General features: G+C 42.6%; 1 protein-coding gene across 2 annotated transcripts in view; it reads right to left on the bottom strand.

The window, feature by feature from the left end:
* The window catches only part of KLHL2 (kelch like family member 2), a 79,602-nt gene that overhangs the window by 49,061 nt on the left and 16,057 nt on the right, over positions 1 to 14,484 (bottom strand). For both annotated transcript variants that reach the window (XM_029076828.1, XM_029076829.2), the window contains exon 3: positions 9,345 to 9,466. In XM_029076828.1, the coding sequence (XP_028932661.1) occupies positions 9,345 to 9,466 (122 nt within the window). The remainder of the gene's footprint in view (positions 1 to 9,344; positions 9,467 to 14,484) is intronic.

Consider the following 14,484-nt stretch of genomic DNA (forward strand, 5'->3'; position numbering starts at 1 on the left):
TGAAAATTTGAGCCCCATTTAGGGCAGGGACTATGCCCAACTAGATGATCTTTTATAATAATGATGGTATTTGTAAAGCGCTTACTATGTGCAAAGCACTGTTCTAAGCACTGGGGGGGAAAAAAAGTGATCAGGTTGTCCCAGTGGGACTCACAGTCTTACTCCCCATTCTACAGATGAGGCAACTGAGGCACAGAGAAGTAAAGTGACTTCCCCAAAGTCCCACAGCTAACAGGTGGCGGAGCCGGATTAGAACCCATGACCTCTGACTCCCAAGCCCGGGCTCTTTCCGCTGAGCTACGCTGCTTCTCTATCTACCCCAACCCTTAGGACAGAGCTTGGCACGCGGTAAAGCGCTTAACAAATACCACAATTATTATTTCAAAGGCCGCGTTCAGCATATAACCAATCCCACCGCACAGGTCCCAGAAAAGCATTCAGTAAAGGTCTCACACAAATAAAATGATCATAATGGAAATTTCAACCTATCTCTTAATAATACTGAGAAGAGCTGAGGGTTCAGGAGAGCTAGAGTATCATCAAAAATGCAAAGCACAACAGATCTCGATTGTGGGATGTCTCACCCGTGCTCTAGCGATTGTGGGATCTTCTTGTGGGACCAGGGAACATGTCTACCAACTCTGCTGTATTGGCTTCTCCCAGATGCTTCGTACAGTGCTCTGCACAAAGTAAGCGCTCAGTAAATACGAATGACCGAATAAGCGCACAATAAATACCGTGACTGACTGATTGATTGGGTTTAGGGTGGGCAATCTACTGGCTTTACAGTCCAGTCTTGAGTAGCTCTGACCCTGCCTGGTATTGCTATGGCAATGGTCAACTTCACGATCGGCATTTTATTTTAACTGGGACATTGCATTTGAATTTTCAACACTCTCCCTGCCTCAGTTGGTGCCACCGAGCCCCTTGAGTCCAGAGGGGAACGTAAACCACTCTAGGGCAAGGGGTGGGGGGAAATCAGGGGTCCCACAGGGGCCCACCTCTGGGTTCCACAGGATGCCACTTGAGTTATAATGCCTACCCTGTGTGACACACAGAACATTACTTCCTTGTCAGCAAAAGGCCACATATGTGGCAGTTAGACAACTCTGAAGCATCACCTACAGTGCTGCGATTTCACCACCTGAAATGAAGGCTACATAAGAGAGAGGACATCTGAATCCATAAGGAAAGAGACCTTTAAATATACCACTTTCGAGCCACACCAAAACAGAAGTTGCTCTGTGACTCCATCGATCGATGGATTTCCTGGAAGGCTACCATATTCCACAATCCCCGAGCACTTAGCGTGCAAATTAATTACTGATCTTTTGGAGTTGGCCTCTCCCTCCCAGACGTACCCGGTTCTCGCATAATTGGGAGATTGCATTCCTACACACTTAACGTTTAGGAAAACTCACGGCATAGTATTCACAGCTGACACCCTCGCTCTCCCATTACTGTAGATGGCACCGTCATCATTCCTGTCTGAAAAGCCCGTAACCTTGGTGCTATCCTTTGACCCCTCTCTTTCATTCTACGCACATTCTCAATCCATCAGTAAATCCTGTTGGTTTCACCTTCACAACATCGCTAAGATCCACCCTTTCCTCTCCCTCCTGCTTCCTCCCTGCATTCACATTCATCTAAGCACTTACCCTGACCCGCCTTGATTACTGTATCGCTCCTTGCTGACCTCCCTGCCTCCTGCCTCTCCCCACACCATCCATCCTTCACTCTCCTGCCTCGATCATTTTCCTACATAAACGTTCAGACCCTGTTTCCTCACTCCTCAAGAAACACCAGTGTTTTCCCATCCACCGCCAGCTCAAACAAAAACTGCTCACCCTTGGCTTTAAAGCACTCCATCACCTCGCCTCCTCCTTCCTCATCTCGCTTCCTCTCCTACTACAACCCAGCCCACACACTTCACTCTTCTAATGCTAACCTTTTCACTGTCCCTCGATCTTACCTATCTCACCACTACCCTCTCGTCCACATCCTGCCTCTGGCCTGGATCGCCCTCCCTCCTCATATCCCCTCCCCACCCCTCAGAACTTGTGTATATATTTATTATTCTATGTATTTTATTAATGATGTGTATATAGCTATAATTCTATTTATTTATATTGATGCCTGACTACTTGTTTTGTTTTGTCTGTCTCCTTACTTCTAAACTGTGAGGCCGTTGTTGGGTAGGGATTGTCTCTATATGTTGCCGAATTGTACTTTCCAGGTGCTTAGAACAGTGATCTGCACAGAATAAGCGCTCAATAAATACGATTAAATGAATATCTGACAAATAATCACTCTCCTCTCCTTCAAAACCTTACTGAAAGCATATCTCTTCCAAAAGGTCTTCCCCCATTAATCCCCCTTTTCCTCTTGTCCCATTCCCTTCTGTGTCACCCTGACTTGCTCCCTTTATTCATCCCCCCTCCCAGCCCCATAGCATTTATGTACATATCTATAATTTACTTATTTATTTTAATGTCTGTCTCCCCCTCTAAGCTGTAAGATCCTTGTGGGCAGGCAATGTGTTTTATTGTTACATTGTACACTCCCAAGCACTTAGTTCAGTGTTTTGCACACAGTAAGCACTCAGTAAATAGGACTGAATGAATGACACCCACCTGAGCACAATTAGTTTTTCGGACATGCCTTGCTGTGTCCATGCAGACGTGTGCTGCAGAAGAGTGTTTCCTAATTCTGCCTCCGCGGCCTATTGGAAAACACGTAGTGAAAACGGGAACTCTGGACGGAACTGAGCGTTCAATGCCACGGAGTCCACCGCTGCTTTCTTTCTGACATCTACAGCGTTTCTATGGGGTGACTTTTCAAGAAGTCCACGTAGCTCTCAAATTAAACGACTTACACGAATAGGGGCTGACTTTGGCTTTCTTTTAGATTGAGCTCTTCTACTTCCTCAGTTCAAATACAAACCAAATCCTATTCCACAGGAGTTCCCAATGTTCACCATAGAGCAACCACTGAAACGTGACACCACAGGGCACCTTCCGCTCCAGGAACCTAGAGGACTTAGCTATTCCTCTAACGGTCTTTTGTTTTGTGATCTTATGTGCCTATTATGTTGATGCTCTTGTAAGCTATATTTGTTTTTAGCTCTACCATGTCTCCCCATCAAGAACTTGGGGGTTGGGAAGTGTCGTTCTTCTTTTGCATTTCATCACTGCTCTACCCACAAAAGTGACTTTAGGTGGTTTCTACATGTTTTTGTACCTTGGTCAGTGTTCCGGGAAAATAGGGTGAAATGAGAAAATGCTAGATTGAAGCAGAATTTACCACAGCAAATAATGTAAAGCACATTCATGTGTTCTGAACATCCCAAAACAAATGCCCAGACAATTTTGAATATATTTAAGGCACTAAAAAAAGAAAAGTTATAAAATCAAATGGTAGAAAAGTGCCACTCACTCTGTAGAAAGGCACTGTACTAAATACTAGAGCTCTCATTATTTATTGCCAAACAAATCAATCAATAGTATTTACTCAGCACTTACTATGTGCAGAGCACCTAAACACTTGGGACAGTACACAACAACAGATGCGATCCCTGAAAGAGTGGCTGAAATGAGCTTTTAATCTCTCTCTTCAGAACAGAGTAGCTCCAGTGGTTGAAGGGTGAGGAAAAAGAGACAGGGTGAGAGATCTGAGCCAAGGTAAACTTAGCCCAGGTTGCAAAACTAAAACATTATCTCCAAGTGGGAAAGTTCTATAGGAAATGCCAGCCTTAAAATTCACATGTGCTATTGCAAAACCAGTGCAAAAGAGAAATGTTATAAGGGAGAAACTAAGTACATTCAGGTCAGTAGCCCGGGGGTTCAGTCTTAAACCTCGCATTACAGTACGAACGCTTTAGCCACATTAGGGTTCTTGCAATCAATCACTTCTGACTTCCCAATCCTCACATCAACACAGAGTCAGACAGCAGTTATGTAGTGATCTCTAATGGTTTACAGTGCTATTCTTCTTCCGCACAACCTTCTGATTCGACTCCAGGAACTCCATCTTTATACCAGTCTCTCACTAATATTGCCTAGTGACTTAGTTTTGTCGACCCTTTAAGAGCACTTGGATGTTTTCACAGCTCTTCACAATCATTAATTTTCTGCTCTTCTGGGTATCCCTGTAGGCGTGTGAGCATTTTCGACCTCATTGGATAGAAAGGGAAACAGTCGCTAAGGTTAATGATTTGCTCAAGGCCCCAAAGATGGGTATGAAGGCAAGATTGGGATTCAGAATTCTGGATCGCAGGGGCGATCCCCTGGACCAGGCTGTCTATGAGGATCTGAACTACCAATAAGCTTTCAAAGTTACCCAATATGGTACATTCCCTTCCCCAGTGCAGCTCTTCATTGTCCGGGGACATTGGCTCTTTAGCATCATTTCACTTGGTGGCACGTGGTTTTTGACTTTCAGCTACCTAAAGCTATCCCTCAATACCTGCCTCAAGACCACAGAGATCACTGCTTTCGTGATCGATCAATCAATCGACAGTATTTATTGAGTGCTTACTTTGCTCACAGCACTCCAGCGATGGAGAGGCTCACACTGCACTCTACCCAAAATTTTAATTTGAAGGGAAAATTCGGCAGACTTAGGGGAAATCAAATCACTTAAACTTTCGATACTCAATTTGTATATTGAGAAATATATTTCATTTCTCAAATATACAAATTAAACGGCAACTGTGGCCATTTCAAATACACCTACTCTGCTTTCCCTGGAGAAAAGAATGAGAGCAGCTGAAGCCAGTGAAAAATGAAGTCACTAGGAAAAGCTGAGAGCAGTTCATGGGAGATCAATATGTTTATGCAGCATAACTTGTTTCCCATTAAATCAACTTAATTCTTGGTGAATATGCAACTATCATGCCTCCGTTCCAGTCTTGTTCCTAGTACAATTCCACTAATCATATTCTACCTCTATTCCATTTCTAAATCCTGACTCTACCTCTTTAAGATACGCATTTGCCTTAATCCTCAAATGAATGTGAAGCATAAACCTGGAGTGTTGATGAATATCTTAAGAGCCTGGGCTTGGGAGTCAGAGGTCATGGGTTCGAATCCCGGCTCTGTCACTTGTCAGCTATGTGACTGTGGGCAAGTCACTTAACTTCTCTGTGCCTCAATTACCTCATCTGTAAAATGGGGATTAAGAATGTAAGCCTCACGTGGGACAACCTGATTACCCTGTATCTACCCCAGCGCTTACAACAGTGATCCGCACATAGTAAGCGCTTAACAAATACCAACATTATTATTATTATCTTGTTCCTTTTCCCCCAGTAACTGCTCATTGAATGGCATTTATTATCCGTTGAAAAACAATCATTTAGGGAGACAATGTGGCCTAATGGGCAGATCACAGTCAGAGACTGTGAGCCCATCATTGGGCAGGGATTGTCTCTATCTGTTGCCGAATTGTGTATTCCAAGTGGTTAGTACAGTACTCTGGACATAGTAAGTGCTCACTAAATACTACTGAATGAATGAATGGAAGACCCAGCTTCTAGCCCTGTTTCCAACATTTGACTGCTGTGTGACTGCTGGGGAAAGTTACGTAATCTTTTCTGTTTTCAGTTTCCTCATCTGTAAAATGGAATTAATATATACCTGTTTTCCCTCTTTCCTAAAACGTGGCCCCGTATGGAACGGGGACTGTGTCGGATCTGATAATCTGCTCTCTATCCTCCACATTCTAAACTCACTGTGGGCAGGGAACGTGTCTACCAGCTCTGTTATGCTGCACTCTCTCAAACACTTAGTACACTATTCTGCAAACACTAAGTGCTCGATAAATACGATCGATTGATTATTCCAGCATTTAGCAAACAGTGTTTGACACATAATGAGCAGCTAATAAATGCCATCATTATTATTAAAGTATTTTTTATTACTGTGGTAAAAGTGTCTCATATGAAGAGACGGGACCAAAAAAAATTTCACAGCACTGCTATTTTCATGAATTCCTTCTATTTAAATATTTATGCTAAAAACATGGGTAACGCTTTTCAATGATTGTTACCAAAAAAGTGAAAAAAACATAGTTAATGTAACATTAAATTTGACATTGTAAAGAGGAGGCAGGGAAGGACAAACAACCAATGGGATTTATTGAGCTAAGCACTTGAGAGAGACAAATAGGACACAGTCATTCATTCATTCATTCATTCAATACTATTTACTGAGTGCTTACTATGTGCAGACCACTGTACTAAGCGCTTGAAATGTACAATTTGACAACAGATAGAGAAAATCTCTGCCCAATGAGGGCCTCGCAGTCTGTAGATACGTTCCCTGCTCACAAGGAGCTCACAGTCAGTAATACCAAATTTACAGTTCTCGACGTGACCCCCACTTTCTAGCTCATGTACAGATGAGCTCCAATAGGCCTGACTCAAAACCCTCCATGCACCTCTGCAAAAAAGAATCTTTAGACGGACTTTGAACTATCTGCCCTTCCCAAAAGGTTTCACAAAAAGACTTGTGAGTTCCATTTTTGCAGACTTGGAGTGATTCCAGGATTGATTTTCAAAACAACACTAGGTACAGACTGAACTTCTGATAAGATTTGTTTTGTCAGCCTGCTTTAGGCAGAAATTAAGTTTTTGTGTATCTAAGTTACTTAGCTTATAGGTTTGTTATTTGTTCAAACAGGTTCCCTGAGGTCCTAGTCACATCACCTCTAGCTTTGTAGGTTTACTCTCAAGTACATCCAACAACTAAAATCCATGTTAGGTCAACCAAGGGGATGGTTTGAATTATGCTTTCTTCACCCTTCTCCTTAATAACATGAATTCAGCACAGGCTGTCTCATACATTTCCCCACCAGCTTAAATCACACTTTGGCCCACACAACCACCTGGAATCTTTCAAGAATAATAAAAAATAGTGAAAATTGGAACTGTGGAAGTGATTTAATGTTACTACAGCAGGGGAACTGTTCGACTTTAAAAGTTAGCATATTTTTCAGAAAACCAAATAGTTCTAAGCAGAACGAATTTAAATCAGGTCTATTACTAGCCCAACAACTCACTAATAAGAGTTTGTTTTTATAAAGAACACTATATTATCATTATTTATTACTCGACTAGGCACATTCCAATTCGTGTCTATTGATTTTTTTCAACAAGGGAATGAATTGCTAACCTTTTCAAATGACCTAATATGTAGAAGTCACTAACCCCAAGGTAGGAAATAATAGTTCTAACACCTTTGGACTCTTCACTGCTAAAACAAACTCTATTTGTTTTCTACTTCAACCCAACGTGGACCGAGGCCAAGAGAGACTATGTTTACTGAACAGCATAAATTCTAAGCTCACAGGGACAACCATCTACATCGGCAAAGTTCCTTAATTAGTTCTCCCCTTTTTATTCATTCCTTCTTGACACCTGCCAAGGCACTAATAGCTCAGCTCTAACAGTCTTTCCACAAGCTAGATGGATCCACTTATAGGTTCAGCGTGATCTCAGGGCCTAGAGAATGTCGAGTGATTTCCCTTTTCTGAAATTGGAAACTACTGAAGTGTATACACTGGGCCTCGAGGAAGCTTTGCTTAATTCTGGTAAGCAAGGAGGGGAATGGGAAGTTTGGAAATATGATACATCCTATTTATGTGCCTTTGCGGAAAGAGTAGGCTAAAATAAGGTTTTCGCATCCACGGACATGTTTTTTGCTGAATTAGAACGAAATTCTAGAAGGCAGGGAAGAAGTCTGCCAAAAGGGGCTCTCCAAACACATTCCAGCAAGATTTAAGCAATTCTCACAAAAGACAAATTAACATGGCAAAAGGTTTTCTTAAAAACAGGTATGACTCATATTCCACGACGGGAACGTGATAGCTATTTAAAGAAACTTCCGAAGCATTCCATCAGTTCTCTGCAGGTTGATGGCTTCATTATACAAACCACTATTACCGATGAGTTTGTGGCTATGGCTCACACACTAATCTCTACACTTTCTTTTTTACCCCCCGGATCTATTTTCTGATCTATAATATAAATCCGTAGAAAAAAAATCTCACCACCCATGGTCAGAGACTTGAATAGTGGGTACAGAATGAGAAGGGTGTAGATACAGACACAAGGTAGGAAAACTAGACATGCATAATTTTATTCTTGTAAGAAACAATGCCCTTAATCCAGATAAATCATATGTTGCCTCCCATAGTCCATTTCATTTATCAAAAAGTAGTCTGCGGATGGTATGGAAGGATACGCCATAACTTCCGGAAGTAGGTAAGTGGAAATGCTTCGATGAGGAGAAAGTTGAGCTTACATTCTATTAAAAAAAACAAAACCCAACAACTCTACCACAGTCCATGGTCTAATGTCTAAACTAGATACCAAGGACTGAGCTATGAATACCTTCCTCTAGAAAGGGGACTCCCAGATGACAGCTGAGATGGCTTCTTGTTGGGAAGAAGCAGCAGGACCTAGTGAAAAGAGCATGGTTCTGGGGCTCAGAGGACCAGAGCTCTTATCCTGGCTCCTCCAGTTGCTTGCTGTGTGGCCTTGGGCAAGTCATTTGACTTCTACCTCAGTTTCCCAAACTGTAAAGTAAGGATTCAATACCTTCTCTCCTCCTACTTAGACTGTGAGCCCCATGAAGGACAGGGCTGTGTCCAAACTGATTAACATGTATCTACCCCAACACTTGGAACAGAGCTCAGTATATAAATACCATCAAGGATACCATCAAGGATACCATCAAGGATCAAGGATCAAAAGCAGATCAAGAGTCAAGAAAGAGAAATATTTCCCAGGAAACAAGGTCAAAGAGCCAAGACACCTAGAAATAACCCTCAGTGTACCAGTTCAAATAGCCAATACTGACTGAAAGCAAAGAACTCAATGCCTAATTGCCTGACTGCGCAACAGAATTTGGTTGTTTAATTCTTGAGAGTTTAGGCCTAATGTTTCAAAGCACCCCAGGTGTCAACCTTTGATTTGGTTGAATTCCAGGAAGACTCTAGAGTGAACAGGGCCCAGGTTGATGCATGGTAAAAGGCTCTCCTGAAGATTACAGTATGATTATGGGCAACGTATAGCTAGGCAATTACAAGTACATTTGACAGGAGCTTTCATTAAAAAAAAAAACCAACCCCACAGTGAAGCCAGAGAATTTGAATATCTAAAATTCATGTCTCAGAGACTCAAGGACATAAGACATGGGATTAATAAGGAAATAATCATCCCTCCCCTATCTGAAATGTTAAGTGTTAGCAACCGGTCCTGTTCCCTCAACAAAAAAGGGATCATTTTGATTCTTTTACGCCATAAGCCTCCAAGAGACCTCACATGAAACTTTTGGCCTTACCTGTACGTTTTCTTCTGTCACGTGAATTTCTGCAGTGTAAACATAATCGATGAGCATCTTGAGGGTCCAGCCATCCACCTCCTTTATTCGAACTCTCTTTGCCCGGCTCTCACTCATCTCTCCTACGATACAAATGTACAGTTAATTCTTTGTAGCCATGGGTTAGTCTGATGGTAAGCACGCTGGTGTTACACTAGGCTGATCCCCCTTGCTGCGTTCTACAAAATGCAAAGGCATGCAGGTGGTCATCATGTAAATCCGTCAACTGATTGGAGGGGGAAGAGGCATTACAGATGATGGAACTGAGGCCCGGAGGAATGAAATGACTTGCTCAAGGTCACACAGCAGACAAGTGGAGGAGCTGTGATTAGAATACAGATCCTCTGACACCCAGATCCGTGCTTTATCCAGTAGGCCACGCTGCTTCTCACTTTCCTCAAAGACAATGTGCCTTTAGAATTTCTCTACCTGTTGGACCACAATTGATGACTGACTCAGTCTTCACACTGTACTCTCTTAACAAAAAAAAAAATCTTTTCCATTTGTGGATGCGGCTACTATCTGCAGAGCCTGAATCTGGGGCAGCCTCACACTCTTGTTGGTCCTGATGCCGTTTTTCAAAAGTCACAGAATTTTCGATAGCCAAATGTCGGATGGGGTCTCTCTTCCTTGTTTTCCAGCAGTTCGCATCTACACCACATTTTTTAAAGCTGCATTTCAGTGGGTCCTTAAAATGCTTCGTCTCCTCACCTTGTTTTATTGCTCTTTATCAATTCACTATATGGCAGCTTCTCGGGAGTACTGTTGTTATCTATTCTGTCTGTGTGGGTCCAGAAGAACTTCAATATTGGTTCCAAGACCTACCTTCTTAAAAAGTACTCTTACCAGAATGGGATCACCTTCTTTCTCTGCTTTGTCAAAGACTCCCACTCAAGGCACTAGCTTAGACTCGTCTGTCTCATTCAACTCATCTATTTAGTCCGTCACCAAATCTCAGCAAGTCAATCTTCACAAAAGCTCTAAAATTCACCCTTTTCTCTCCATTCAAACTACTACTATACTGAATCAAGTACTTATCATACCTCATCTTGGCTATTGCATCAGCTGCCTCAATGACCTCCTGCCTCCTGTCTCTCCCCATTCACTCTGCTGTCTGGATCATTTTTCTAAAGAAAGTTCAGTCCACATCGCCTCACTCCTCAAGACAGCACTTATGTCCCTATCCCAAATTTATTTTAATGTCTGTCACTAGATGGTAGGCGCCTTGTGAACGGGAAAGATGTTGTATGGTACTTTCCCTACTGCCTAGTTCAGTGCTCTGCACACCTACGCACTCAATAAATTCAACTGATTGATTGATTGAATAAGAGCCTTCCTCTACTTCCGGGTTTCTCAAACTGGGGGAAATTCCAAGGAGTCTCAAAATCTAGAGCTGCATGACTCCAAACCTTCTAAGCATTTTTTAATGGTTGAGATGGATGGGGGAAAGGGAGCCTTTCAGAGAGTCATATAGCAAGAGTTTGAGAATCACTGTTCTTCGGTGCACTCAGGGGACAGGTGAACTACAAAGATTTCTGGGTGGCTGCTTGTTTTGATCCTCACACATTATGGCATTTGTTAAGAGCTTACTATGTGCCAGGCACCGTACTAAACGCTGGGGTGGATACAAGCAAATCGGGTTGGACACAGTCCCTGTCCCATTTAGGGCTTCCAGTCTCCATCCCCATTTTACAGATGATGTAACTGAGGTACAGAGAAGTGGAGTGACTTGTCCATGGTCACACAGCAGATAAGTAGCAGAGCCAGGATTAGAACCCATTACCTTCTGACCTGTGCTCTATTACGCCATGCTGCTGAAATTCATTCCCCAACATAATGATCAGAAAGGCCTTTGGAAAGGCATAATTACACAAAATTCCTTTGTCCAACAAAAACTCTGGAGTTCAGAAATGATGATGAACATTTAACTATACATTTCCCTGGAGACACGCATCAGACAACATCTCAGAGGCCATCTGCTTTACCAAAAACTTGACTACCTCAACAGGTCTTGCTACTTCCTCCAACCACAAAATAAAAATAAAAATCAAAGAAGCCTACATCTGTTTGGAAAATTATAAAGACAGCGAAGGACTAGAGAGTTACATAAAGACTATGCAAGTGAGAAGGGACTAGAAAAATAAATACATGTAGAAGAACTCATGGGATTTCATTGTTTCAAAGTAGAAAAATAAAGGATGTGCAGAGACCATAATTCAGATCTGAAGAAGTTGAGGATCTGGATGGAAGAGCAGCCCGATATCACAAAAAAGGACCCACTGCTATGACTTTTTGAAAGCTATCTCCAGATGTGTGAGATATAGATAAGTGGATCACAAATTTGTCTCAATGGAGTCTGTACATAGTTCTATATGCACTTTCACAGTAGGCTCAGATGGTGAACCCTACTTGACTTTTCCAATCTCCCTTCCATCACCACTGGCACAGATTATTTATAAAAGTATACAGAGAACCGGGAATGTTAGTGAGGGGATATAAAAGGCCACTAGTGAGATTTGGTCCGTTCCCATCTGTAGATCTCTTATGCAGTAGAACAGCTTTCTTCCTTTGGTAATTCTATTTGTTGTGCACTTGTTGGCTTTCCCGCCCCCTCCCTCCCCACACACAACATTTCCTAGAAATGTTTTTTAGCCAAACTCTAAGCAATTAATATTTCCTGATTATCCACCAGGGACAGAACATTGTTACTGAGGAAGAACAAAGTACAGAACCAGCCCTCAAAATGCTTACAATCTAATTGGGGCAGAAACAACATACACACAAACTGAAATAGCAGCCACACAAACAAGTTTGATGTAACATAAAAAGATAAATATATGCACATAAATGACCCAAGAAAACATGTAAACAGTTGTCACACATGCTTGTACACACATCTACACACACCCTGTGGTTTTCACAAACTATCCTCAGCACTCACACATGCATATTTTTATTTTGTTGTACACTGCAGCGTGGCTCAGTGGAAAGAGCCCGGGCTTGGTAGTCAGAGGTCATGGGTTCGAATCCCGGTTCTGCCCCTTGTCAGCTGTGTGACTGTGGGCAAGTCATTTCACTTCTCTGTGCCTCAGTTACCTCATCTGTAAAATGGGGATTAACTGTGAGCCTCTCGTGGGACAACCTGAAGACCCTGTATCTACCCCAGCACTTAGAACAGTGCTCTGCACATAGTAAGCGCTTAACAAATACCAAAATGATTATTATTTTTGGCTCATTCAACTGTTCAGCTATTTCAACCTGATACATCTTTACCGCTTCTTGTTTTATGCTTGTTTTTTCACCGGCTTTCTCTATTTCACTATCTGTAATCACCTTTCCCGATTCAAAGCCTTATTGAAGGCACATCTCCAAGAAGCCTTCCCTGAAGAAGCCTTTCCTCTTTTCCCACTCCTTTCTGCATCGCCCTGAGTTGATTCCTTTATTCATCACACTCCCCCCCACCCCACAACTTATGTACATATCTGTAATTTATTTATTTATATTAATGTCTGTCTCCCCTTCTAGATGGTAAGCTTGTTGTGGGCCAGGGATGTATCTGTTCATTGCTATATTGTACTCATCCAAGGTTTAGTGCAGAGCTCTGCACACAGTGAGCACTCAATAAATATGACTGAATTAAGAGTTTCTGTCCATTCCCCTCGTTAGATATTAAGCTTCTTGAAGATAGAACATGTGTCTTGATACTGCCGCATTCTTCTATGCACTTAGTACACTGTATTCAGCACTTAGTAGATGTGCAAAAAAGGTCACTGATTAATTGATTTCACTCTCCCCAAATAGCCAGGTTCCTATTGAGGGGTGCAGGATATTTTTAGCTATCCAAATTAAAGTGCCTAATAAAAATATCTAACGAAAATCATCTAAGGAAAGCCACAAATGTGAAGAATAGATTCAGAACTCTTCTCCTGATTAACATTAACTTCAAGAACTTATCTGTGAGGACTTTCATCTCAAAAAGGATGATGTCAATCTTTTATAAAATTAGAAGTTGGGAAAATCACTAAGAAATAAAGTGTTGCTAAGGCACACTAAGAGAAGGGGGAAAAAGCAAGTTCCGGGAATTGATTTCCTAGGAGTGTCATTTCAGATATTAAAGATACAATTCTCCTTCGATTCACAGCTGCTGTCAATCACTCCAATTTTGCTCAGGAAGAGAGATCTTCCCAGTTCAGTTACAGTCCATCAGTAAATTACATTAATTAAATTCTCTCATTTTCTTCCCCGTCAAGATATTGTGGGGAATAACAAGGGAAGGGAAGTCATGATCTTTGCTCAATCTTGGGCAAGTCACTTGGTTTTTTTTGTGCCTCAGTTTCCTCATCTGTAAAATGGGGATAAAATATCTGTTTTCCCTCATTTAGACTGTGAGCCCCATGTGGAGTGGGGATTCTTCCAACCTGACAGTCTTGTTTGCATTGACCCTAGTGCTTCGTACCTAGTAAGTGCATAACAAGATCCGCCCTTTCCTCTCCACCCAAACGGCTACCTTACTGCTACAGGCTCTCGTTATATCCCGGCTAGACTACTGTGTCAGCCTTCTCTCTGACCTCCCTTCCTCCTCTCTCGCCCCGCTCCGGTCTATTCTTCACTCCGCTGCCCGGCTCATCTTCCTGCAGAAACCATCTGGGCATGTCACTCCCCTTCTTAAACAACTCCAGTGGTTGCCTATCAACCTCTGCTCCAAACAAAAACTCCTCACTCTAGGCTTCAAGGCTCTCCATCACCTTGCCCCTTCCTACCTCTCCTCCCTTCTCTCTTTCTACCGCCCACCTCCTCACCGTCCCTCGGTCTCGCCTATCCCGCCGTCGACCCCCGGGCCACGTCCTCCCACGGTCCCGGAACGCCCTCCCTCCTCACCTCCGCCAAACTGATTCTCTTCCCCTCTTCAAAACCCTACTTAAAACTCACCTCCTCCAAGAGGCCTTCCCAGACTGAGCTCCTCTTCTCCCTCTACTCCCCCTACCAGCCCCCCTTCACCTCTCCGCAGCTAAACCCTCTTTTCCCCTTTTCCCTCTGCTCCTCCCCCTCTCCCTTCCCATCCCCTCAGCACTGTACTCGTCTGCTCAACTGTATATATTTT

This window comes from Ornithorhynchus anatinus, chromosome 12 (assembly GCF_004115215.2).
Source record: "Ornithorhynchus anatinus isolate Pmale09 chromosome 12, mOrnAna1.pri.v4, whole genome shotgun sequence".
NCBI classification, from domain to species: Eukaryota; Metazoa; Chordata; class Mammalia; order Monotremata; family Ornithorhynchidae; genus Ornithorhynchus; species Ornithorhynchus anatinus.